Genomic DNA, 25,293 nt, shown 5'->3' with positions numbered 1-25,293 from the left:
GGAAGCTGCGACCGCGTGGCAGCAGGGAAAATGGCCGCAGATCCAGTTCGTAAGTAGAGGCGGAGTTCGCAAGTAGAGGTAAATTTTTGGGGCCGGAGCTGGTCGTATCTTGAAAAATTCGTAAGGAGGGGCGTTCGTAACTAGAGGTACCACTGTATTATTTTTTTACTGTTTTCACATGTTGTTAGCTGCCCAGAGTCGCATTTGTGAGATGGATGGCCAAATAAATTGATATAATAACAATGTTACTTACTTCCACATGATTTTATTATTGTAAACAATATGATTAGCCTCTTTAAAATCTATACTACCTTCCACATTTTTAATCACTTTAGTATTTTGTACTACAGGCAGTCCTTGGGTTACAATGGCAATTAGGACTGGGAACTCCATTGTTAAGCAACATGTTGTAATGATGTCACATGACATCACTTAGCGACGGCAATTCCAGTAGTTCCAGTTGCCATCATTAAATGAGGACCTCATGCGATCACGACTTCCGACTTTCTGCCGGCTCCCCCACTGACTTCGCTTGTGGGGAGCTGGCAGGAAATGTCAGAAGTTGTGATCACCTGACTGTGGCTTGCTGTGACATCATAATTGCGAGCCAGGCACCCAGATCACAACCAGGTGACCACAGAGATGCTGTGATGGCCAGAACTCTGAGGAACCATTGTAGGTCCCTCTTGCTCAGCACTGTTGTAACTTTGAATGGTCACTAAACGGTCGTAATTCAAGGACTACCTGTATGACAGCAAGAGTACTAACTGGACCCGAGGATTATAACCATCCTACATCATTTTTATATGATATTTATAGTCTCCCAGTTCATTTGTAGACCAAAATCAAGCTCTATCAACCTAAATTAGCCTATAAAACTTGCCATGGTTTACAGTATCCAACTCCCCTCCCCATTTGCTGAGATTCTGCTCCAATTACTTTTCCACATTCAGATGCTGCAAGTGGCTGTATAGTAAGGCATGTTATGGTTTTGCCTTTCTGGCACTAGCAAGACATGTTCATTCTTTCAGGCCCTTTCATTACCTTAATATTTAAAATGTATATGCTGAAATCAAGATTTGTAATGCTACTTAGGTTTCTATTGTTTATGAACTGTAGTCTTAATCATTATCTTAGCTTCTGAGAATTATATCATGATTCTAATGTGTTGTAAGTTGACTTGTGAAAACACCATTTTTGAATAAATTAAAAAATATTAACACTCAGAATGCCAACTTGAGATTCTAATAACAGGTCTATTATGCTTTCCATTGTACACAAATACCCAGCAGTTGTCTGCAAAACTTGTAGTGTGGTTTGGCTGTTCCAGTGGCAGTTCCTTATCTTCTGGAATTGATTTTTCCAGAAAAGAAAGTTATTCATGATGCTCCAGACCATGGCAGTTTACACATTTCTTAAAATCCAATATAACTTTTCCTATGCTAGCAAACAACACTCACTTGCACACACTTACCAACAACATGACCTGTGAAAAATTCTTGCCATTGTACATGATACTGTCTTTTATTGCCTTGGCCATCAAGTATAAGTGCTTGAAAGTTTTTTGAAAAATGGTCTGCTGTTGATGTTAAATATAATTTAAAATGCCTGTAAAGAATTTAATTTTAGATGTTTAGATGTAACCAAAACTCTCTTTATGCACAATATATTAGCAATGCAATTGTTTCAAATGTCTCTCTATGGAATTGATGACAAAGCAGCAGCAAGGATGTTTACTAACAGTTTTAGTATAAATTGTTTTTAATTTACAAACCTGAGATAAATGTTTAAGAAATTACATCAATACATTATTAAAAGAGATTCAAAGGCTTTGCATAAATATTTGAGATTTAGATACCAAACTGCCGTGCCTGACAATACATTTACCTTGTGGGTGAAAGCCAATGATGTATTTATTATCATATATTATAAAGGCCTTAAAATAATTTCCTTTTCATTCCTAACAGACACAGTGTTCCCTACTATACAGATAATGCAACATTACATAAACAAGGCTGAACCAACTAGATTCTGCATTTAACTAGAAAAAAAAATTCGTACCTATGCAATGCTGAAAAACTTACGAGCCTCTCTATATGGGACTCAGGTTGGAGGTCTCTTCGTCTTACTGAATGTTGTTGGATGTTGGACATAGAAAGAATATCATAGTCTGAAAGAACAGACTCCAGCCTCTCTGGAAAAAAAAAGAAAAGAAAGAGAAGCCTTAAACAGAAGTGAAATATTGGCCTACAACTAGATGGAACAGGATGCAAAATTCACAAAAAGCATTAGGGTAACACATGCTCAAATGTGCTAGCTTCAAATTTTATACAAACCAAAATGTTATGTTACATCTGAACTTGAGGACATGAAGATCCAATTGTGATCTCTGATTCTGGTTTATTTATTCATTATTTACCATATAAAGTTTCCAGTTGAGCTCTAATTCTGGTGACTTTATGGACACAACCATGAAATTTTCTTGGTAACAATACATATGTGGTTTGTCATTGCCTTATTCTGGGATTTCTCTTCCCTGACTCATGTCTAGCTTTTTTCTTTTTTTCTGTGCCTTCAAGTCAGTCTTGATTCCTGGCAACTACATGGACAGATCCATGCAGTTTTCTCGGCAACATTTTTAGAAGTAATTTGCCATTGCCTTATATTTCCTAGTGATCTGCCATCCAAACACTAATCAGGTCTGATCCTGTTTAGCTTTTCAGGATCACCCAAGGTCAGCTCCAGGCTTATTCTGGGAAAGAATGACCCAACACAGAACCAGTTATGCTTCGGTCATGAAGAAGACACTTTTCAGTCATTACTTGTCAAAAAAGACAGTAAATTGTCATGGTATCATTTTTCAAACTGTAGTGAAATCAATCACATACAAGACAAAAAAAAAATGGAACATTCAGTCTTTTTCTGGTAGCCACCCTAGTTTAAAGTATAATTTTTATTCACAAACTGATATGATTAATGTGCAAGGGAATAATCTATTTACATAAATACTCAACTTCTGCTAATTCTGAAAGTACGTATCTGTATGAAGATCAACATCTGCAATCCAACTGAGTAATCATACTTCCCCAATAAGTTAATATACATATTACTAATTAAGCAGAACGATCAATCATTCATAGCTTCAAATCAGATCATATTAATTAGAGACACTCCACTGAAAGGATTTCAGTGTTATTCCAGTTAATGAAAAACAATTTAATAGTTCTCACATCTGCACACTCATTACTTTAAATGACAGGTTTGGTAGCTCTCCAAAAGCTGATTAACTAATACCAGAATTACCTATACCAATACATGTTCCACCACTTAATCTATTTGTGTGAATTGTCTTCATGTGCATAGTCTCCACAGCTGAATTGTCATCAGAAGAAATGTTTGATTGAAAACCTAAAGTGAATTAAGCTGTCTCAAACCATATCCTGTAGTGATTCAGTGTAATTAATTAATTTAAACAAGCTGAAAATCTCATTTATGCTGCCATGAAATATTCAGCAATGTAAACTTTATAAAAAGACTTATGCAGTTATTTTAAAAACACTTTAAGATTTTAAGATGCATTTTAAGATAGTAACACATAAAATTTTGACATTTTATGAATTCTGATTTGTTATATTCATTTTAAATATTTTTCATAACAATTACATAGTTACCATTATTTTTAATTAATAAAGTAAATAATGTAGTCCTTATTTCTATGTATGAATCAACTCTAAAATATCTTTTGCAGGTTGATTGCAATCTGTTAAAAGTAAGAAATGTCTAAAGAGAACCTAGGATTTTCAGGATTTAAACTAGAAATAAAGAAAAGGTGCTACATGTTCTTTGAATACAATGTTAGCTACTTAATTGATGCATTCATCATCACTATGCTACTGTTCCTTTAATGTTTTTCTAATACTATTTAATACTGTCTGGAAATTAAATCCCAGGAAGACCATCATTCTAAAATCTCTGTTTGCCGACATTCTGTTGCTTGGAAGGAAAAAAAAGGAGCATTGAGGCATGCAATTCCTACCAGTAGCTCACTGAAGCTGCACTAACTTTGTAAGTCATATGTCTCAGTCCCACTGATTTGGAATTTTGTGATTGAGAAAACTCTGTTGTGTTCATCAATCACACCTCTGAAAATACTTAGCTTTTATTATATGGAACATTGTCCCCTTTTAACGTCTTACTTCATGCACAAGTGCCAAAATGAAATGTAAACACCAGTAATTATATTCTTACAAGAACTCTATGGAAATAACATGGAGTATGACTAGATAAAATAAACGGTTACAGGGGAAAGCTATAGCAGAACCAGGAACTGAAACTCAAAACTCCACACCTCATTCCAGAGATATTTTTTAAGAGTTACAACTATTTGTTCCTTGCACCAGACAAAATAGTACACACTCAAGATCTTTAAAACAGATCTTTTATGAGCATCTGCAGCTACTTTATGCCTATCCATACAGTGCAGTACTGTCTAATAATACAGTACAACCTCAGGTGAAGACTCTTCTGAATTTATTATCCATGATTCTTATAAAGGGAGCCTTAAGCCCTTCTGCATATAACACAGAGATAGCTCACCTGCCACAGAAATAGTTTTAACCCCATTTCAATATGAAGCTGTGCATGAAATCACCTATGGCTGCATTTATAGGCCCAATCACAGTATTGGCACACGAGAAACAGGAATGGCCATCCCACCTCTACGCCAGAGTAATGAGAATTTTTGATATGCTGCTCCCAAGAAATTTTGGCACTGTTGCCTAGAAAACGACCTCACCGAGTCCATGAAACCACCTGACGTTGAGCTTGGCTCAAAGGCGACTACGGCACTATTTTTTTATCCCCAGTCACGTGATTCCGCCCACCCTCACGAATTAAAAAATTGAAAACTGAGAGTCAACGTGACAGGAGCACTTCCTACCACTTTAAAACAATCAGCGATAGTAGCGCATAATCCGTAACGCTCCTCCGCGGAGAGGAGGATCACCCGCCTTCACTTCCCCGAGCCCCGCGCACAGGAGCAAACCCCCACTTACGGCAAACCCCCGCGAAACCTCACTTGGTCAGGCCGTTTGCTTCCTACCTGCACGCGGGGGCGGGTATGAACGCAAGCGACGTCTGAATGTGCTATTCGTGTTTTTTACAAGCAGAACTCTTCAAACATTCATAACCCTGCCCAAGGAGAAGAGAGTTTCCTCCTTCTCATTATATGCCCCCTTCGAGCGGTTTACACCTACTAGCAGCCCCCTCCCTCCCTCCCTCCGTCGCCACGAGTTTCCTTCTCAGAAGTTCCCGAAGAAGCGCCTCTTCCCAGGCAGCCTCCGGCCAATCACCGACGCCGGTCCTGCGCTCCCGCTACTGCTAATAGGCATCTCACGGCAAGCGTGCGGCGCTGCCCAGCCCTTCCCAGAGGAAGAAACCCTTCAGCTTCCCTTTAGAAAATCTCCGCGACGACCGACGCTTTGCCCCACCGCCACCCCTTGCTTCGCGCCCCCGCCATGAGGGCGCCGAACGGGGAGGAAGCCTCCCGGAGCTCCGCACAGAGAGACCCCGCTCGGCTCCAGCCAGGGATTTCCCCCGGCTTGCGCCACCCCGACGGAAGGGAGGCAGCTCAGCTCGCCGAGCCGGAGCCGGACCGCTCGGCTTGCTGGGTTTCCGTCGAGGGGCAGCGAGGCAAGCTCTCCCACGCCCTCCGTCTCTCGCCAAGCGCTCACCGAACTGCGGCTCCCGATGCCCGCCCCGCGGTCGCTGCGCGGAAGGAGGGGAAGGCAAGCTGGACGAGCGCCTCAGCGCCCCGAGGTCGGAAACCCCGACCGCCAGCAGCAGTAGCGCGGCGGGAAGCAACCGCCGACCGGAGCGGGGCTGAAGCAGCATGGTCCCCCGGCGGCAGCGGCGAGTCCGTCCTCCTCGTCCTCGCGCTCAGATCAGGCGACCTCCGCCTTCCCCCTCTCAGCCCAGGGCGGCTCTCGCTCTCTCCCACACCCGGAAGAGGAGCCGGCCTCCCGCGGAGCATGATGGGCCGGCCGAGCGGCCGCCATCTTGTTCCGCTCGGAGAGCGGAGGGAGCGTTTCCCGGAGACATTTAAAAAGGTCGGAGGCGTTTTTGTCTCGCTCCTGCTCGTTAGGAAGCCGCTCGAAGTAGAAGGGGAGCTGGTGGCGACGAGCGTTAGCGCTGGTCCCTGGGGAATAAAGAATTAAACGCGTATCTTTTAACCTCTCCGCCGGGACTCCTGTGCCGCTTACGCAGCGCTTGGCAGGCGGAGGTTCCCCAGATGTGTCTAGCTCAGTGGCAGCAGCCGGTCACCCCTGATTAGCACTCAGGACTGTTTGGAGAGTTCAGAGCTGAAGACTAGACTGGAAGGTCGACAACCCCGAAGAAGAAAGGAAAGCTCCATGGAAGAGCCTCCAGTGAAGTTACCAGCGATCGAGCTCGTTTGGAAGGAGACGTTGCTTTCCATCTTGGGGTTGCTGAGAAAGGACTCCACTAGGGAGCTGTCGCTTGGCTTCTCCCGTAGCTGTCAAAGACGAAGAAGCCTCCTTGGTCAGAGCGTTAAAACTGTCGGGTATCCATACCCTGAAATCTGGATGGCAGGCTTGGCCCTATGGGCCTCTCCTCAGAAATTGAAACCTCCGCATCCAGTGGGACTGACACAGGTGTTTTTCACAGTCCTGAAATTGTGGCGTTCTTTTTCTGCCCTCTATTGTTATACAATACTACTTATACAGTATTATACAATAATACTGTTCCAGCTTACATGCAAATTCAGCTTAAGGACAGACCTTGGGAACGGAAGAGTTTCTTAAACTGGGGACTACCTGTATATTGAATTTATTGAAAGAGTTTTGAAATGCCATGGGGTTTCCCTCCCTCCAAAAATACTAATGCTGGGGGTGGATAGAGCATTTCTAGGGAATAGGTTTTTTATGAAGGCAAACAACCATTTAAAGAGAAATTGCAACACTGTTATTTTAGTCCATATGTAGATTCCTACAATAAATGATTGAATATCGTTCTGACTATAGATTTAGCTTTTTAAAATCATACTAAGTGCCTCTTCAAGTACAGATATCAGAAGAGTGGGAAATTAAGATGAAGCATGCTGATTTCACACATCATGCCAAAGCATTGTGCAGTTGTTTGGATTGGTAACATATACAAACCATGTTGTTCTTTAAATGTATCAAAAATTCTGAAGATTACCCTGTTTCATTTATGACCATAAAACAGGCTGAACTCATCATGTCACTGTGAAGTCCTTCTAGCTACCATCACAATGTTCTGTATAAGAACATTTATTACCATCTCTAAATATGTTCATTGTGATTTAGGCAGGACAAACAAAAGCATGACCATGAGTAGGATTTAAATTCATTTCCCAGTTATGATTAGTTCCCCATTCTAACATGCATTCTTAGCTAGAGATGAGAAATTTATTTGTTCCACAGCTTATCTACTTAAATTTTGCTATTTTTTTCAGCATTTGGAAATCTAGAATTTATAGCCAAGAATTGCATGTTTTGTTTTGAATTCAGGTAGGCTGGGGCTGTTCTCAGCACCTAAATTTGATAACTATGACATAACTATATGAAACAAGAGATGTCACAGCATGAATACACAATTCCACTTAACGTAGTATCTTTGCATGAGTTCCCATTCTGATGCTGGCTCTCTACACAGGCATCAATCATGTGGCCATGTAACCATCCTCTATAGCTTTTCACATAGAACTGCTCTCTCAAATTCATCCTAAATAGAATGCATTCATTTATGTGCCTATCCTCACTATTGGTAACATTACTCAGAAAATGAAATAGCCCTAGAAAGCAAGTCTTTATTTTGAAGCAACTATATTACAGCTTAAATAGATATCTTGCTTTCATGACCAGAGGATACAACAGAGAGCAAAACAGCTGCTATTGGCTAAAAGTTTTGTAGAGATTATGGAGTCCTGTACCAGGCAGTCCCCAGGTTAAGAACCTCCAACTTAAGGACAACCCCTATATATGAACAGGGTGCCTATTACTAAAAATGGCAGACGGTGTTCTCCTTTCTTAAGCCAATGAACTGCTGAAGCCGCGCAATGCTTTCCGGAACCACCAAGCTGCATGTTTTTAATATAGAGCCTGTTTTCAGTGGTTCCTGAAAGCAATGTGCAGCTTCAGCAGTTCATTGACTCAAGGAAGGACAATGCCGACTACCATTTTAAGCAATAGGCAGTCCGTTTGTAAGTACAAGTTCTGACTTACATACAAATTCAAGTTAAAGACAGAAATGGAATTTGTTCTTAACAAGAGATTGCCTATAGTATTTAGAAGCTCAAGGAATCTAATATATGGTGTAGCCTTCACAGTAGATCATGACGGTTTCAATCACTTCAATTACATGCATTTTTTGATGTTAGTTTTTAAACAATTGCAGGATACAGCAAACACATGCTCTAGACCAAGAGTGGGCAACTTTTGGTGGCCAAAGGCAGCATAACATGGAATAGAAGTTGAAAGCTGCAAAATGGATGGGGCCACATAAATTTGCAAAGCTGGATTTGAGGGTTTTTTTTACTGCTTACTTACACATTGTCTACAATTTATCACTGTTAGCAATCATGCTCACAGGAAGTTCAGAAAGCCACAACAAAGAGTAGAGCCATGTGATGGTCTGAGGCCATAGGTGGCCTACTTTCACTCAAAACTCTAGCACTAGTCCATTCTTCTGTTGTCCTAGAGCAAACTTACAGTAGCAATTGCAGTCTTGTTTGGTTTTAGGGTTAATGGCATTAAAGGATTTTTCCTCAAGTTCTTCAAGAGGCAGTATCAGCTGAACTGATTTGTGATTTTAAAATATGAGATTGTTTGGAGGGCAAAATATACTAGCTAAGGGAGTTGCACTCACTATAGACTCAGAGGATCAAAGGCATGAAGCTTTCAGCCAATGGGAAGATTAGCCTGCAAAATCTAAGATGTGGGCACTGTTCTCTTAGTGGGCATAATCAACAAAAGGATTGGGCTAAGAATCAGCAATTGAGGGCTGGTTTGGAAAGGAAGTTGAATAACTGGCAACCATTAATTTGTAGAATTCCAAATCAACTTAAGAATTGCAAGGGAGATGCAAAAGCAGAAAAAGCAAGTCTAATGGTTCAAGCCACTATCAGTATTGTGCCAGTAGGAAGCAGAGAGTTTTGAGTACTATACAGTTCCCATACTGTACCAGCATACAGAAACTACAGGAACTAACAATCATGAAACAGACATGAAATCTGTAACCTGTGCTAGCATTTCGCAAAAGAAATGTTCTACCAGAATCTTTGGTGTAAATTAACTTAAATGGAGAGCAGAGGTTAGAAGAAAATCATGTGACTTCAGAGGAATTTGGCTTATTCCTTAATATGTCAGAATACTCTGCCCTGCACTTTAAGAACCAGGGTATTTCTATCCAATTCTGTACCCCACCTCTAATATTTGTAATGGTAACTAAGAAAGCATACAGAAACATTTAAATCTATTTCATTACCAATGTTTCATCCCTTAAATATTATCATTTTGCTACACCTAATCCAATGCTCAATGACATACTTCCCAGAGTGAAAGTGACACATTTTTAATTTGTCTGAAGAAAAAGGCAGATGTGAGCACTCAATTTTAAAGGGACAGGAAGTGTTTCATGAGCAGGCTACATATCATAGTAGCAACAGTTGGATTCTTCCTCAATGTATTTCTTGCTAACACCTACAACTGTAATCTCTTAACTAAAGTGTCATTTTGGGTTTACCTGATTAAGGGAATAATTCTGATTATCATTTGAGCAAAATATATTGAAGAATAGGAACCAGTATTCCTATTCTAAGAACTTGCATTCTCAAAATACTGGGATTAATTAATAACAAAGGTTGGGATAATTAAACTTATGCCAACTGAACTCTTTTCTCCCTGGACTTCTTTTCAAGGACACAGAATAAGTAATTTGTCTTTACTTTCAATTCAGCAGTCCAATTTGTTAAGTAAATATCGTACTATTAGAGAAGCTGCATGCAAATGTTACAAAGCAACAGTTTATGGTTTATAAAATGTAATTTTATTTAATGTTATTTTGTTACATAGGGCATTAACATTTTCACAAGGCTTTTTTGGGACTACAATCAATGATTAGCAACACACAATAGTGGTCCATCTACCTACAGAACAAATCACTGGACGAACTTGACACCTTCATACATGTGCACAAATCTGCATGGAAAAGTTTTATACTTGGACATGTGACCACTTTCCCCATTCCAGTGTTCAGAAATGACATGCAATTTAGTCTGCCAAAAAGGCACTCCCTGTTTTCTGGCAGTAACATGCTGCTTCTAAGACATAATCAAGTGAATACCAGATCTACAAAGGCAGGAGTGTGTTATTTTATTGGGAGGGGATAGCAGTTGGACAGCAGCAACTGAAGAGTAAAAAGAGTCCCTGTATTTAAACACTCAGTAGCTCCTGCTGTACACGTATGTAGGAAGCCACACTACTATGCTCTCTATGTAGCCCAATACTCCCATATCCTACAGAAAGGAATTAACAGTAGCATGTGAAAATCAAACCAAGTAACCCCTGAATAATAAGGGAGTGTGAAGAATTGTACTGTGTAACGCTCTCTAGTTGCATGACTCAAATACATGCGTCTTTTCTGTAATACCAAAACAATTGCTTGAAGGACCTGGTTCAGATTTTTAAAAAATATCAAATAACTTTAGTCTGCTACTTAAGTGTTTGGAAGTTACTTATGTTTATATGAAATTAAGCCAGTATTAATACTTTTCTACAGCAGTAACCGCACACCAGGAAGGCCAAGACAAACACAAATCAAGGAATGGATTTTTCCCAAAGCTGCAGTGTGAAAAGACTATAAATTGATTTCCATACATATGGATGGGTTCTCTTTGCTATAGGAAATCCAAGTGGAGCTATAAGGAATGAGACGTGTAAAAAGATTTCTTGAAGAAGGAGAATGACACTCCAGATGCAGCTTAATTTTCTGCACCTTCCGCAGCATCGCATTCTTCTCCTGCGCTGTCTGATGTCCATAACTAGAAAGAAGAATAACCAGACTGAAGTATAGCCCATCCAGTTTAAATTTACAACCATTTGCCTTTCAGCCCTGAATAGCTGCCTGAACAACCTGCCTCCCTCCCTCCCACATATATTGAAATCTTCCAAATGGCGGAGTAAAAAGTGATGACAAAGATTTTTAAACAATAAGTTCATGCTCCTTTAAATGGCTTAACCTACATTATATAATATTGTTAATGTTACTTGGTTAATAGATGTCATAAACGCATTTCTATTTTAGTTTAATATTTTAGAAAGACAGTATCAAAAATGTATGTCTATTTTTATTCCTATAACAAAAGCCCTGTCTTGCAACTATTATTCCTAAAGGTATTTCCCCAAAGAACCACAATTAACAGAGTTGCAAACCTAGATTTTAAACACAGTTATTCTAAGAAGATTAAAAGGCGTATCTTACTGTGAGGTTGTCTCTAAGCAACTGCATGATGAGTGTGCTATCTTTGTATGAGTCTTCATTCAGTGTATCAAGTTCAGCGATGGCTTCATCAAAAGCCTAGAAGAGACATAAAAATCGGTCTTACTCTTTTCAGGCAAAAGCCTTCCCATAAGTAAACATTTTCTTAGAAAGCTAAACAAGCTTTCTTCATAAGTATATCCTATTTCTTTAATGAAAACTGCTCTGAATTATATTTAGGAACTAATAATTATTAATACAAAATCTGTTTGGGAAACTTTTAAAGAAAAAAGAAAAAAGAAAAGCGTATTCAGCCACAATGTTTTCATTTGGTGAACAAGACTTATAAATATATATTTTAGATAACAGGGAAAAGAAAGTAATCAATCCTAAACACTGTTCTCTCAAATTAAGTTTCACTGTGATCAGTGTATCCAAAGATGCAACCTTATATAGTGGCAACCCCATCCTGAAATCACTAAGTGAAGATCTTTGCAGGGCAACTAAGTGCCCCTTAGTACACTTCACTGTTAATGGGTCTCTCATGTTTTAGCAGGTGACAGCAAATCATGGAAACAAGATACACCACACTATATACCACGCTTTATGAGAACTATATGTCCTCTTCCTTTATATTGGAAAGCTTTTACATGCGCGCACACACAAAACAACCACTTACTGTCTTGGCCAATGTGCAGGCCAACTCTGGATTGTTGAGGATCTCATAATAAAACACTGAAAAGTTAAGCGCTAGACCCAAACGAATTGGATGTGTAGGTTGCATCTCTTTCTTGCTGATGTCAAATGCTTCTTGATAAGCTGCCTGTGAGTTCTCTATTGTTTCTGTGAAAAAAAGGAAAAACAAATGAAAGCAAGCTGAAAAATTAGCCAGGAATACTATTATCTCAAGAAGCAGGATATATACATATCACCCCCTCCTTTTTACAATGGCTTAATACACTTCATTTGTTCTAACTGAAAACTAGAGGCTTAAATGAACACAGTACTCACGTTTCCTGTCATCTCCGCTTGCAACTTCTGCAAGATAACGGAAATAGTCTCCTTTCATCTTCAGGTAAAACACCTTGCTTTCTGGATTAGTTGCATTAGCTATTAAGTATTTGTCCAGCAGTTCCTATCACAATAAAAACCAACATGAAAGTGACCATTTTGGTAATTTATTATCTTGCTTGGATTCAGGTAATTTTTTCACATTTACTGCTATAAATGGGCATCACACTCAATTACACAATCACATTAAAAACATTTAAACTACTATGCTGTAACTGGGTACAACTGCACTTTAGGTAAGAAAATGTCTTTAATAAAAGGAATATTCACTTCTAGGGTTATATTGCTAGTTGTGCAATACATAATATCTATGCAATAGCTATGTAAATTAGTAACAAGGAACTGAGGACACATGCCCACTACACTTTTGCTAACTGATACTTTAAAGCCAGGGGAAAAAAATAAAATAAATACATTATTTATTTAATTGGACATATATCTTACATTTCATTCAATAGTTCAAGGCAACATGGACAGCACTCCTTCCTATTTTTCCTCCCAACCCTGAGACTAACAGAATGAAATTGGTTGTGGACAGGAACCTAGATCTTCCCACTCCTAATCAAATATCTTAACTACTATACCATTCTAGCTCTCTAGAAATATGCTCCATAAATATTAATACAACTGTCCTGAAACACTCATGGGCCAGGAATCCTATTCACCTGCTCACCCAGGATAAGCTTAAAAAAAAAGTGGTTGTCAAGCAGAGAATGAATACCTTGGTTCAGCTGAGATGTTGACCCTTCCCCAGTTTTCCTTCCTCTGACCTGTTTTTCACTCAAACTTCTCTTCCTGTCCTATTCTTTCAGCACTATGAAATATACACACCACCTTGCTCCCTAATTAATTCAATTAGGTGAAGTGATAAGTGGCTTCCTATGTTCACAATACAGAATCAAGAGTTTCTAAAGAATATTGCTAGACTGGTGATAACAGAGGTGGGTGGAACAGGATTATTTTTCTGGCATTTCACCCAGCATTGTTATTCTCCCCCTCCCTCCCTAAGGAGAAGGACAGATCAGCCCAAAGCATCTAGTAGGTAACACTTGTTCTGGCTGGAAAGAGAGCAAGCAGAATGTAGCTGACTTAATTTGCAGGGAGATGTACAAGTAAAAGGCAAGAATGGTGATAACAGGAGAAATCTAAATGCCAATAAATAACAGAATTTGAAAATGAAAACACAAGGCTGTTTCCTTTAAATCAGTACAAGGTATAAATAAGCTAAAAGTAAAGGAGATCCTGAAATAAAATAACTGGGTCATGGTGACATAACGACCTATATTCTTCTTAGCCATTCTATTCTGAAAGTCCAACCATCAAGCTTACATAGGAATCATTAAGAAACTAATCTTAATAAAATAAGCATTATAGTTAGTCTTTACCTATTTATGTCTAGGGTTTGATGTTAAAATCGGTGACCTGAAATATCTTATATGAAAACTGTGAAATCAACTAAAGCAGATCACCTAACTAAAACAGCTATTTTGCAATTAATATTAATAGCAATTCATATTCATTCTGTACATATTTATATGCTGTTCTCAACTGTAAGACTATCCCAATCCTGAAAAATAATAGATCATGTGTGACAATTTGTATTTGTGTAGTGTGACAAACTGCACAATCCCTTCCTAGCCAAATATGCAAGAGGGATCAAAGAGACATGATGCCTAGAATTTTTTCTTGCTGGTAAAAAGAAACCTATTAAATTTTCTATTTTTGCTTTTGTAATTATGACTTAAATCATTCTCAAACTACACAGAGAAATGTTGCAGAAGCACCATCCTGCTCAATGCAAAAGCTATATGCACCTTTGCAGACAAGTGCACCAGAGTAGCCAGTTTATTTTGCAATGTTGTGCCAGAAGATCTTCTAACTTTCTATTTTGTATTGTTATGATATTTCTGAACTCAGTGATTACTTTGAACATTTCTATAGATTCATACATTAGGTTTAAATAATGTCTTAAATTTAGCTATGCAGAAAGCCTTACTATTGATCTCTTTACTGAATTCTTTTGAATTGAAAATTCATACAAATCTGATTTACAATGAAGCATTTTTACCAACAGCGTGGATTCTGAATACTGTATTCAACTATGAAATGCTGTATTCAGCTATCAAAGCGTCTACTTGTGGGTCCATATTTAAGGATCCATCTGCCATCTTCCTTTTAGTTTCTCTATAATGGATAGTAATTCATTCAGCTGCAGCAGCAACTTATCATTTCCAGTAACTTGATGTCTGAAACACTACTAGCTCACTTGTAATCTAGCAGTATACTTCATTTAAAAAATAATAATAATAACCAGTTATAAAACTTGAGATACTATCTTTGCTTATTTACAACACAAGGTATGGAACAGTCTGGTAAAAAATTCTGTTTGTCTCATCTCAACAATGTTGCAGGTTTAAAGTTTAAGTCTGCCACTATTAAGAGTGTAAATAACTTGAACCATGACTTTTCATTAAGTCTTTGAGATAAATAAAATAGTTACATTTAAAAAAATTGTGAAATCTGTCCCTCCCAAGTCATGCTTGGGAGCTAATGATCTAATCTTCAAGCTTCTACTTTCATCACACCATTATGAAGTATGGGAAATCTTAACCCTGCTGTAAATTCATGGAAGTTAGACTGTTTGTCCTCAAACATATTGATGGTGAACATCTTCAATAAGATAGAAGTAGGCAAGAATATATTGTTGCCATAGACTCTACACTTAGGCTTTATAAGATTTAGTCATGAAAGAGACGGCAGGGCTACTCTGCAAAATCACACTATGGGTGTCTTGGATCTCTAAGTGATTCCTATTTGAAATACTACAGAAAAACCTATTCTAGGTTGCATGTATAATACACACAACACAAAAAACATGTACACTCATTAGTACCTGTTGATTCCAAAATAGCATTTAAGTGGAATCACTGCACTCTGAAGCCATTTTGATTTGACAAGGGATCTAGATAATATGCCATAGAAGGTATACCTATTTTAGTTTGAAGAATTTTATTTCAAAGATTAGGGTAACTTCAGCACATCTTGTGGTCTATAACTACCTGTTATATACATTCTAATATCAGCTCCTCATGTTACCCTCAGTAAATTCTAAGTTTCCATACTGCTTAGTTTTCTGTATGTACTTATTATACCACATATTGTAATTCTATATACCTACTATAAACCAGAATTTTAGTCGCTCAAAAAATAAGCCCCATGATTTCAATCTTCTCCATGAGAAAACTCTCAGAAGACTGAGGAATCAGATTAAACAAACAATACGTAACAATATACATTTACTCTCAGATTTACTCCTTTGAAATAAAGAATACTTCAGCAGGACTTCCTTCCAAGTAAACAAGCTTAGGGACATACATTGTTAACTTATTTTGATTGTGTATACCCTCATCTAGAACAAAACAATATTCTGCATTCAAATTCTGCACTAACAGATACTACATCTTGCACCACTTAGTTATTTAAATATTCTATTCTGCTAATCAAGGAAGAACAAGGATTCTTGAAATGTTTGTTTAGCCCCTTCCAGCTTCAAACACCTACTCTAAATTTCAAAGAGCACAGATCACACGTTGTCAATTTTTTCTTTGTAGCCTTATGAAATAAAACACATTTTAAAAGCCAGGTTCCCCATAAGCAAGTTTCCAGTCTCAATGATAGATTCCAAGGAAACAAGAAATGGAGATTCAATTCATTCATACTGCTATACATATATTGTAGAATCTTTATTTCAAGTTAAAGCCTGAAATATGATTGCTAAGTCCAATCACTTGTCAACCTAGAACTAATCCCACCTACTTTAAATGTCAAAATGTTCATATGCAATGTTCTACATTACTTTCAACTTTATGTATACATTTAAGTAAGGCAACTTATGGGCAGAGAACACAAAGAAGAAACACAGAGACTGAACTAGTTATAAATCATGTGATGGCGAAATTAGTTCAATTATAGAAATCCACAAGAAAGCACAGTAGTAAAAGAAGAAAGAATCAGATAGTGCACACTAAATTTTGATATGCTTAATGCTTTTGGGAATCTAACCATTTTAGCACTGTGTTTCTCAATCTGAAAAGCAATTTAGATGGTTTAAGCCAAAAACAGTTCCCATATTCAATCCAATTTTCACAATCAGGTTCATATAGGAAACATCACTGGATAATCAGGGTTGTTATTACTGGAGAGAGGAACATCTTTGCCTTCTAGTACTTCATACAAATTTCAGCCACTGGAGCAAAGGAAATGTTAATAAAAGAATGTGTGCCCTCCACTCAAGGGATTAAGTACCCTGATTCAGCAATAAGTACAACAATCTTTCCTATGATACTGTACTTGTTGTAATTTGGTCTAGTGGTTTGGTCTAGTGGTTAAGGTGCTGCCTTAGAATCCAAGAGACTGTGAGCTCTGGTCCCGCCTTAGGCATGAAAGCCAGCTAGGTAACTTTGGGCCAGTCACTCTCTCTTGGCCCAATCCACCTCACAAGGTTGTTGTTGTGGGTAAAAAAGGAGGAGGAAGGAGGATTATATATGTTCACTGCCTTGAGTTATTTATAAAAAAATAATACAGGCAGGATAAAAATCAAATAAATAGTCTACTCTTACTGTTTTAAACTTGTTTATGGGTAATAGGTACATAGGATGCTCAGAACTGGCAACAAATGGAACCACATGTAATTCTAGGAAATTCAAATAATTTCAAAAATGCCTAGTAAGAAAAGAATGGTGGCCTCTATGGCTCAAACCTTATAGAGCAGAGACAGTCAATTTAGTGCTTCCAGATGCTTTGAACATCAACTCCCATGAGGCCTGCTTAGCATGTTTAAAAACAGAGAATTGTAGTAAAAATATATTCACTACAGTAAAATGTCCTGCTACTGCCACTGAACTTGACTCTTTAGAGAGCTCTCTCCAAGGTCATATATTTCTTACATGCACAGAAAGTGACAGATACAATCTAAACATGCTAGTCAGGAAATGGAACATTCTGTTTTTCTCCCAGAATGTTCCACGTCTTCCCCAGAATACACCACTCTGAGAGTTGGGGGTTGGTTCATGCAGTTCTGAAATACATTACCCAGAATAGGAAACAATTTATAATGTTCTGGATGGGTACAATGCTGATCTAAATATAACTCACCATGGCATGATCTACTATAGATACTTTGTTTTAACCTGCTTCTACCTACTATGCCTTGTCTGTTACATGTATCCTATCCAAATCTGGGATACAGACCCAGGGTGCCTCCAAAGGTGCCTCTGAATTGTAAATTTGAATGTGCAGAAAAATATAAAATACATAGGAAATAATAGTCTGCATTCAACTTAATTTCAATTAAATCAAATTTAGTTTTTTACCTAGCCCCACCCATTCTTGGATTTCAGTCCCTTGCACATTATACAAAGGCTAAAATAAGTTTCAGTTTATAAATGGTACAGTACCGCTGTATTGTAAGTATAAAAGGCAGTAACATATTTCAAGTTCCACTGATTTTGTGAAGTTAACTAAATAAATTATTGAAGTGGTTAATTTTAATTACCAGGTTGGGACAAACTGTAAATGTTTATTACTCTGCAAGGACCAGAAATAAAAACTATCTCTCAAATTTAGATTGAAATCACAATTATCAGAAATAATACTGAAGGAAAAAGACAATATTATATGATCTATCCTTTACCCCCTGAAAAACAGCTCTGGAGGCTCACAATACAAGAAATAGCATGAAACACTGTGTGAGGAAGATCAGCAAATATTTTCTTGCACTCCTGCCTCCTAGAAGTTTCACTAGATTTGATTGTTCTGCAAATCATCTGTAAAGTATTCTGTAAAACATCCCTTCTGGTCAGTCTGGATCTTATCAAATGCTTAAAAGCCAAATATCTATGTTTAGCATTCTTGTCGGCATTCTTCTGTAATATAAAATTTGAGCAAATACCTAGCAATACTATAGTACTACACAGGATTCTGTGTTTCAAAAATGCAACTCAGATGTCCTACTACTGTATTCTACATTAAGTAATTAGTCGGTTTCAACTGAAACTCATTAAACAGTTTCAGTTGTATCAAATAACAAAATATGCATACATGTACACAGTACATATATCGCTATATCATAAAAGTAAACATTTGTTGAAGCTGAGAATGATAAGCAAGGTTACCCATTATGGTTTGTAAGCTATAGTTTCTTTCTTGGGATGGTTTTACACATTAAATAAAAAAGCCAAATTAGGGTTATATATAAACTATACCACTTAGTTCTGCTATCATTTATATTGTTTTTGGATTCCTTCATTTTCTAGACCACAAGGCAGTTTGAATTACTAGATCTTGAACTAAATTTTTTTGCACATAAGAGATAGTATGAGAATAGGTCATTTGAATAAAGACTGAAAAACTAGCAAAACCACTAGAGGAACATCTAAATGAAGCCTTACATTAGGGAATTGTAAGACCCATTAATTTTATGTTCAATTACATGGGCATTTAAAACAGATTATATTGAACTGAATTGTATTATTTGGTATGTTCTACTAACCTGCACAATCTTACATGACTTGTATGAAATTTACTCTTAACTATAACTGTAACCTGTCATCAGGCAGAGGTATATACATTGATAAGAATGAGTTCTTTTCAACAAGTCTACCAATGGCTCAGATTTCATGAGCATTTTATAGAAACCCAGCTAAGTGGTACTCAGCTATCTTGGCTGATTTAAAAAAAACGAAGTGGAATCAGACTGGACAGCATTTGGATAGAAGACCACCAGGAAATCCCAGGGTTGTAGATTTGACTGAGAATTTTAAAAAATATCCTAGAGAAAATAGTGGCAAAATACTTGAGTTAGACTTTTATATTCCTAGAAAGATGGTCCAATGATTAAAAAATATCATACTTTTAGACAACCATCTCTTAAATCAGATATTTCAAGTTGAAAATCCAGAAACTTGCTTATATTAGAGAAGTTAATGACACACAACAGAGATGACTAAGGATTGGCCAGGATTCAGAAAGCTTTGTTAGATACACCCAAGGGAATGAACTTTCCCTGTGAATTTTTCATTTTCTTTCTACATCAAACCTAAATACCATAACGAAACTATTTTTAAAACAACCTTATATTTCTTAAAGGTTCTCCTGAATGGTGTGAAATGTTGTTTTAAGGGGGGGGGGGGAAGTCATTTGGGCAAGTGTCAAAAGCATGCTTTTTTGTTGTTGCCACAAAATTAAATGTGCATTTCAAACAACATATATTTAACAGGATCACAGAAATGCTTTTGCATATTTAAGCATGAAGCAAAGAACCAGAAAAGCATTACTGTTGACTGACTGAATTATATCAATCACATTACCAAGTTAGGATTTAGATAGTTTAATGGAACTTATATAACATTTCAATAAAACAAAAATGTATACAAATTATCTTAACTGTAGATATATTCCACTGGTAATTTACAAGAACATAAAAACCCAAGGTATTTTCCATCTGAAGCACCAAAAATACAGGTTAGCCCATGTGCTTAAAAAGTAGCACAAATACAATAGGTTTACTAGAATTTCAAGAACAAATCACCCCCAAATTATGGGAAAAATTAGGTCCAGCCCTTCAGCTCTCAAAAATATTAAGACTGCCCACCACTTAGTTTAACCAAACCACTTACTACTCTGTGTGTGTGTGTGTCTCCAAGTCAGTCTTTACTGTTAACTGTCCTGACAAATCCATGCAATTTTCTTGGCAACATTTTTGGAAGTGGCTTGCCATTATCTTCTTCCTAGGGCTGAGAAAGAGTGACTAGCCCAAGGACAAAGCCACTTAGCTGGCTTCCATGCCTAAGGCAGGACTAAAACTCATCTTCCTGATTTTTAGCCTGGTACTTTAAACCACTACACCAAACTGGCTCTCACTAATCATACTAGCAGGTTAAAACTTATACTCCACTGAAATAAATGACTGACCTGATTCATCTCTATTACAATTTAATGAACAATATTTAGTCACAGATACAGTAGCTACAGAGCATTGACTGCTACTTTGGCTAGATTGAGAAAGTAAGTGCTACATCTTTTATCACCTCTTGCTATTAATATGCCTAGCAGTTTCCTAAATTCCATTAACTTTTTGCTGCTCACTTAATTCAGGATAAAAGAAGTGTTATCTGCAAGAAACAATAAAACAACTGTTTCATTTTCAAATTTAACAAAATAAAACAATTTCTTTATACTGCTTAAAAGTTACACAGATCTTATTTGTCACTAGAATTAGTGAAGTATAATCATCATTTTTCCTACAATAACTTTTCAGAATCTGAAGTCTCCTCAGTGAAAACCCAGTTTTGTATTAAACAGAACTTGGTCATCAAATTCTTAGATTTATATTAGAACTGTATATTTTTATACAAAGAAATGCAATTAATTCCTCCAGTAGGCATCAGCCTCTAATTAAACATTTATCACATAAAATTTGAAACCAAAATGACCATAAGCAACTCACCAAAACAGTTGTACAGATGGACTTAAGCTCAGATTCTACTTTCTCTCGATAATCCTTGACAAGTTGCATTTTCTTATCATTGCCATCAGTTTTCTGTTCAATGCTGGAGATCACCCGCCAAGCAGAGCGCCGCCCCCCAACAACATTCTTATACGCTACAGAGAGAAGGTTGCGTTCTTCATTGGATAATTCAGCACCTTGCTCTGTCACTGCCTTCATGCAGGTTGCCATATCATCATAGCGCTCTGCCTGCTCAGCCAGCTTGGCTTTCTGGATCATCTCGGTCTTTTCCATGTTAGCCTGCAGTGGTCTGAGCAGTAAGGCAACTGATTTAGTAGGAAAGATGGATTGTATCAGAGTCAAAATACAGTCGCTCAAAACCTGCAACAACAAACAAATATTCTTAAGTCTGCATTTTTTCTAAAATATAAAGAACTAATGGAAGTAACCAACATGGATTTAGGAAGTCAGACTAAACAGGAGAGACAATGATTTAATCAGAGTCCCCTTCTCCTCCAAAGATAACGAGAGCCATGTGAACAGAACACCAGAAATGGTGGTCAGTAATAGAGAAGGCTTCTTAGTTGAACACCAGTGACATATCAAGCTACCTTGAAATTCTTTTCCACGATGTCCCCCCACCTTTCTGCATACTGAGAGAAACATGAATAAGTGCGATTAGGAATCTGCTATGGAACCTGCCAGAGAACAGCAGGATCGCAGGACGATGATCTAAGAGCGAATGAACGGCATAAGCAGCCGGAAGAATGCGGCTCACGCTCTAGAGCGAAGGAGAGATTACGGAACCTTTCACAGACTGGCACCCTCCAGACCTTTCAGACTACAAGACTCAGCACCCAGCGGTAGGTGCTGCCCGCGAGGTGAAACAGCAACAGACCAAGCCCTTTGCAGGGCGCCAGCTTGGCCAAGTCCGGGCCACGGAATGCCAGGAGACGAAGCGGGGGGAGAAGGGGCGGCGAAGGGCTCAGGGTTCCTGTCCGGCCCCGGAGGCGACTGGGTGGCCAAAAGGGGCGAACAGGCCCGGGAAGGAAATGATAGTAAGCCGGGCAGGAAGAAGCGGTGGGAGGGAAGGAGAGGAAGAAAAGGATTCCGCATCGGAACGTACTTTCCCCCGGCTCCTCCCTCGGAAGGCAGCGGCGGAGGTGCCTTTGTCCCGGGAGGCGGAGGAGGGACCAAGCCCGAGACGGAGGCGGCGAGGCTTATGGGCACCATCTAGTCACCTCCCATCCCCCGCGCCCTGCCTTTCCTCTCCCGCCGTCCCTCGGAAAATGCCGCGGCAGCTGCAGGCCGGTAGGAAATGGCGGCGTCTCTCTCTCTCTCTCCCGCCCGGCTGCCTCGCCTCGCCTCGCCTCCCCTCCCCGGCAGGGGACTCCCAGTCCCGCGCCGCCTCCACAAAATGGACGACGCGGCACAGATTCGCGAAGCAGGAAAGATGCCCGAGGCGAGGACGTCCCCGCTCTTTCCTGGACCGAGGCCCCCTCGCTCTCACCGGGCTCCGCTGAGGCGCTAGGCCGGCCGGCTGGCGCCTGCTGGGTCAGCTGCGCTCGCTCCGCTCCGGGGTGCGTTCGCGGGGAGGAGGAGGAGGAGGAGGAGGAGGAGGAAGAGAGGGAGAAGAACAGAAAAAGCTGCTCCGTTTTCAGCGAAAGAAGCAGCGTTGCTAAAGGGCGTTGGCACAAAGCGAGCCTCTTCACTGCTAGGCCCGCGCTCGTGCGGCTGGGCCTATCAGGGAGCATTCTAGGGGCCCTGACTCCGCCCCCAAAGTTCATACGGCCAATCCAGCTGCTGCGCGCCGCCGCGAAGGTGGACAGAATCAGGGCACAAGCTTGGTTGGTCCGTGGGCCGCCGCAGCTAAGGCACGGGGTTTCCTCCAATTAGATCCAGGGTGAGATGACGTCACCGTCGCCATGGAGATGCTGCTACAGCCCCCCTTTCGCCCCGCCCATCTTTTTTCTCTCACACGTTCAGTTCCCCAGCATGAGGCGGTGCGGAAGCGAGGCGAGGGCAGTTGGTCTCGTGCTGCTGCGGTGTCTGCAGGGCGCGACCCGACCGCTCCGTGTTGCTGTGGGGCGGGACGCAGGGAGATCGGCTGGGGGCTCTGGGTTGAGCTGCTCCTCCCAGCCGAGCAAAGAGAAAGGAATTCGAGTTGCAGGCTTGCAGAGACTTGAGCGCTGCAGGGAAAAGTGGCTAGCCTATTGATGACTGACGCAGGAAACTTATCTGACTTCCATGCTCTGAGCAGCAACTTACACGGTGGCTGGATTTTGGCCCATTGTTAGGCGAACCGGGGTGGATTCGATTTAAATCATGATTCAGGAAAACTCGGTTGAATTGTTGAATAAATAACTACTTATTCGCTAGTTGGAAACATTCTTTAACCATTTTTAGTAAAAGTGCACTCAGGCTCTTCGATACATCCTGCTGAATGTGTATTCTCAGCACTCAAAGCTGTAGATCTTCACCTTTAGCAGGTAGTATTTAAAAGCATTATTTAGTCAGATTCTTTCAGATTCATTTTCATTAAAATTGAAATGATTTTAGTGTCAAGCAGCTAGACACACCATGAAGTCATTAGCAATGGAACCAGCAGCAGCTCACTTCCTGGGGATGGTGGAGAATATTTTTGTTAGATGTTCTAGAAGAACAATCATTAGATTTTAAATTTCCTAATATTGTTTGCCAACAGTACAGTACAACAAACAGTAAAAATAAAGTAGCAAAAAGCACGTCATTTTTATTTAGCTATTTTATTTGTTTGTATATTTAAAATAAGCAATTTCAGCCAAGTCAGCTCAGGAAACCTAAAATAATGGGTGGCTGGTGAATTCAATTGGCATCTGTATTCAGCTTCTTTAGTCAGCCTTCAAAGAAAGGTAAGCTTTCCTCCTTTTTTGGTTTCTAAATTTCTCAGCTTTGAATGAATTACTCCAAAGGAAGAAAACTCTTTTCTACTGTAGCAGAAGTAGCTGCTGCTGATAAACGCTGGGATCCTATTGAAGTGATTTCTGAATCCAAATGTTTAATAACTTCCACCAATTCACAGTGTGACTTTCTTTAAAATACCCACAAACATTTCTTGAACGGATCACCCTCTGCCTGAAATACATTATAGTTGGTATTATGGAGGGACGATTGTTGGATACTCATGTTGCCAGTGGCTTCTTTTCGGCTACAGGTATTTAGGAGTATAACTGAGTACAGAAATCCTAGCAATAAATCAAGCTGGAGACAGTGCTTATTCCTTTCATTTTTTTTTTTTACTCTGTCATTGCCTATTTCTCTTTTCAAGATTACACTCAGTTCCTTCCAAACTTCCACAGATTCAGACAACAAACAATTATTTTTCTACACTTTGTTCAGAAATAGGCTTTAGAATAGTTATCAGTGTTTCATATTTCTCTTTATTTAGCCCCATATTGAAAATTTTAGTTCTTGAGAGATTCAGCCTTTTCTTCATTATTCTGCTTATAGTGCCCCAAATAGTCTGCTGACGTATTTCATTGGATGTGTTGTTGGTAAATTAATTTGATTTCACCTGCTTTCTTCCAAGCAGCTGTTCCAGTGTTGATTGTGAAAACTTTGCAATATTTCTTACAGTGGTCTGTCTTTCTGGAGCATTAATTGTGTTACCAAAAGTTGCATTAAAGGAATAATGCAAATTATGCTATTTGGAGACTTACTTGTTTTCTGCTAATTTCTTTTTATCCTGAGAAAAGCTGCATAGTAGGCATTCTTTTTACAGTTTCTCATAATTTTTATTGCTGCTTTTTGTAAATATTTAGCAGTGTGTGCATTTCTTGATCTCCCTTTTTCTGTTAATACATAAGCACATATGGTGGAATCATAGTAACAGTTTTTCTCTCTAAATTAATTGCACACTTCTCCTTAAATGCTTCCTAATAACTTCCTTTCAGTAGCTGATAATTTCCCTCCAATATCTGCTCCCCCTTATCCAGATCTACTCCATCATTATAATTCATAACCTTTGTCTTTGCACATTTAGAGGGATCTCATTTACTAGATCTGTTAATTTACCTCTCATGTCCATATTAACAAGTAGAAATAGTATTAAATTCATGATTATATAGTTATGTTCATTTTTATTGACATTTTAAGAAAAAAGTCTGATTTAAATTTAAAAACATTTTGAAATTTTGATTTAAAAAATGGTGTTTAATTTG

At 38.9% G+C, this 25,293-nt stretch overlaps 2 protein-coding genes across 4 annotated transcripts in view; both read right to left on the bottom strand.

Annotated features, from left to right (window-relative positions):
* ADAM17 (ADAM metallopeptidase domain 17) overlaps window positions 1-6,005 on the bottom strand; it is a 38,037-nt gene extending 32,032 nt beyond the window's left edge. Inside the window, exons 1-3 of the mRNA XM_088136364.1 lie at window positions 5,733-6,005; window positions 2,062-2,194; window positions 1,475-1,608 (exon numbers count right to left, since the gene is read on the bottom strand). Of these exons, the coding sequence (XP_087992490.1) occupies window positions 1,475-1,608; window positions 2,062-2,194; window positions 5,733-5,892 (427 nt within the window). The 5' untranslated portion in view covers window positions 5,893-6,005. The remainder of the gene's footprint in view (window positions 1-1,474; window positions 1,609-2,061; window positions 2,195-5,732) is intronic.
* Window positions 6,006-10,760: 4,755 nt separating this feature from the next.
* On the bottom strand, window positions 10,761-22,807 carry YWHAQ (tyrosine 3-monooxygenase/tryptophan 5-monooxygenase activation protein theta). Of its 3 annotated transcripts, none has more exons than XM_007439219.4 (6): window positions 22,605-22,807; window positions 21,095-21,475; window positions 12,529-12,652; window positions 12,197-12,360; window positions 11,521-11,616; window positions 10,761-11,080 (listed from the first exon to the last, which is right to left on the bottom strand). In XM_007439219.4, exons 2-6 carry the CDS (start codon window positions 21,386-21,388, stop codon window positions 11,021-11,023), a joined length of 738 nt encoding a protein of 245 aa, XP_007439281.1. In that variant the 5' UTR covers window positions 21,389-21,475; window positions 22,605-22,807; the 3' UTR covers window positions 10,761-11,020. The 3 variants fall into 3 exon arrangements, with proteins under 3 accessions (XP_007439281.1, XP_007439282.1, XP_087992500.1); XM_007439220.4 differs by having other exon boundaries at window positions 21,095-21,404; XM_088136374.1 differs by lacking the exon at window positions 22,605-22,807 and adding an exon at window positions 22,221-22,242.
* Between the last annotated feature and the right edge of the window lie 2,486 nt (window positions 22,808-25,293).

Source organism: Python bivittatus, unplaced genomic scaffold (assembly GCF_059951505.1).
Source record: "Python bivittatus isolate LINGU-HERP-01145 unplaced genomic scaffold, Pbiv_v1 ctg000020_np1212, whole genome shotgun sequence".
NCBI classification, from domain to species: Eukaryota; Metazoa; Chordata; class Lepidosauria; order Squamata; family Pythonidae; genus Python; species Python bivittatus.
This window is presented reverse-complemented; position numbering and strand designations above follow the sequence as displayed.

Coding starts and splice junctions, on each gene's coding strand:
- YWHAQ (XM_007439219.4), bottom strand. CDS start 21,388: ATGGAAAAGACCGAGATGATCCAGAAAGCCAAGCTGGCTGAGCAGGCA. Junction 12,361..12,528: donor AAGCGGAGATGACAGGAAAC/GTGAGTACTGTG, acceptor TTTTTTTCACAG/AAACAATAGAGAACTCACAG. Junction 11,081..11,520: donor TGCTTAGAGACAACCTCACA/GTAAGATACGCC, acceptor TCTTCTTTCTAG/TTATGGACATCAGACAGCGC.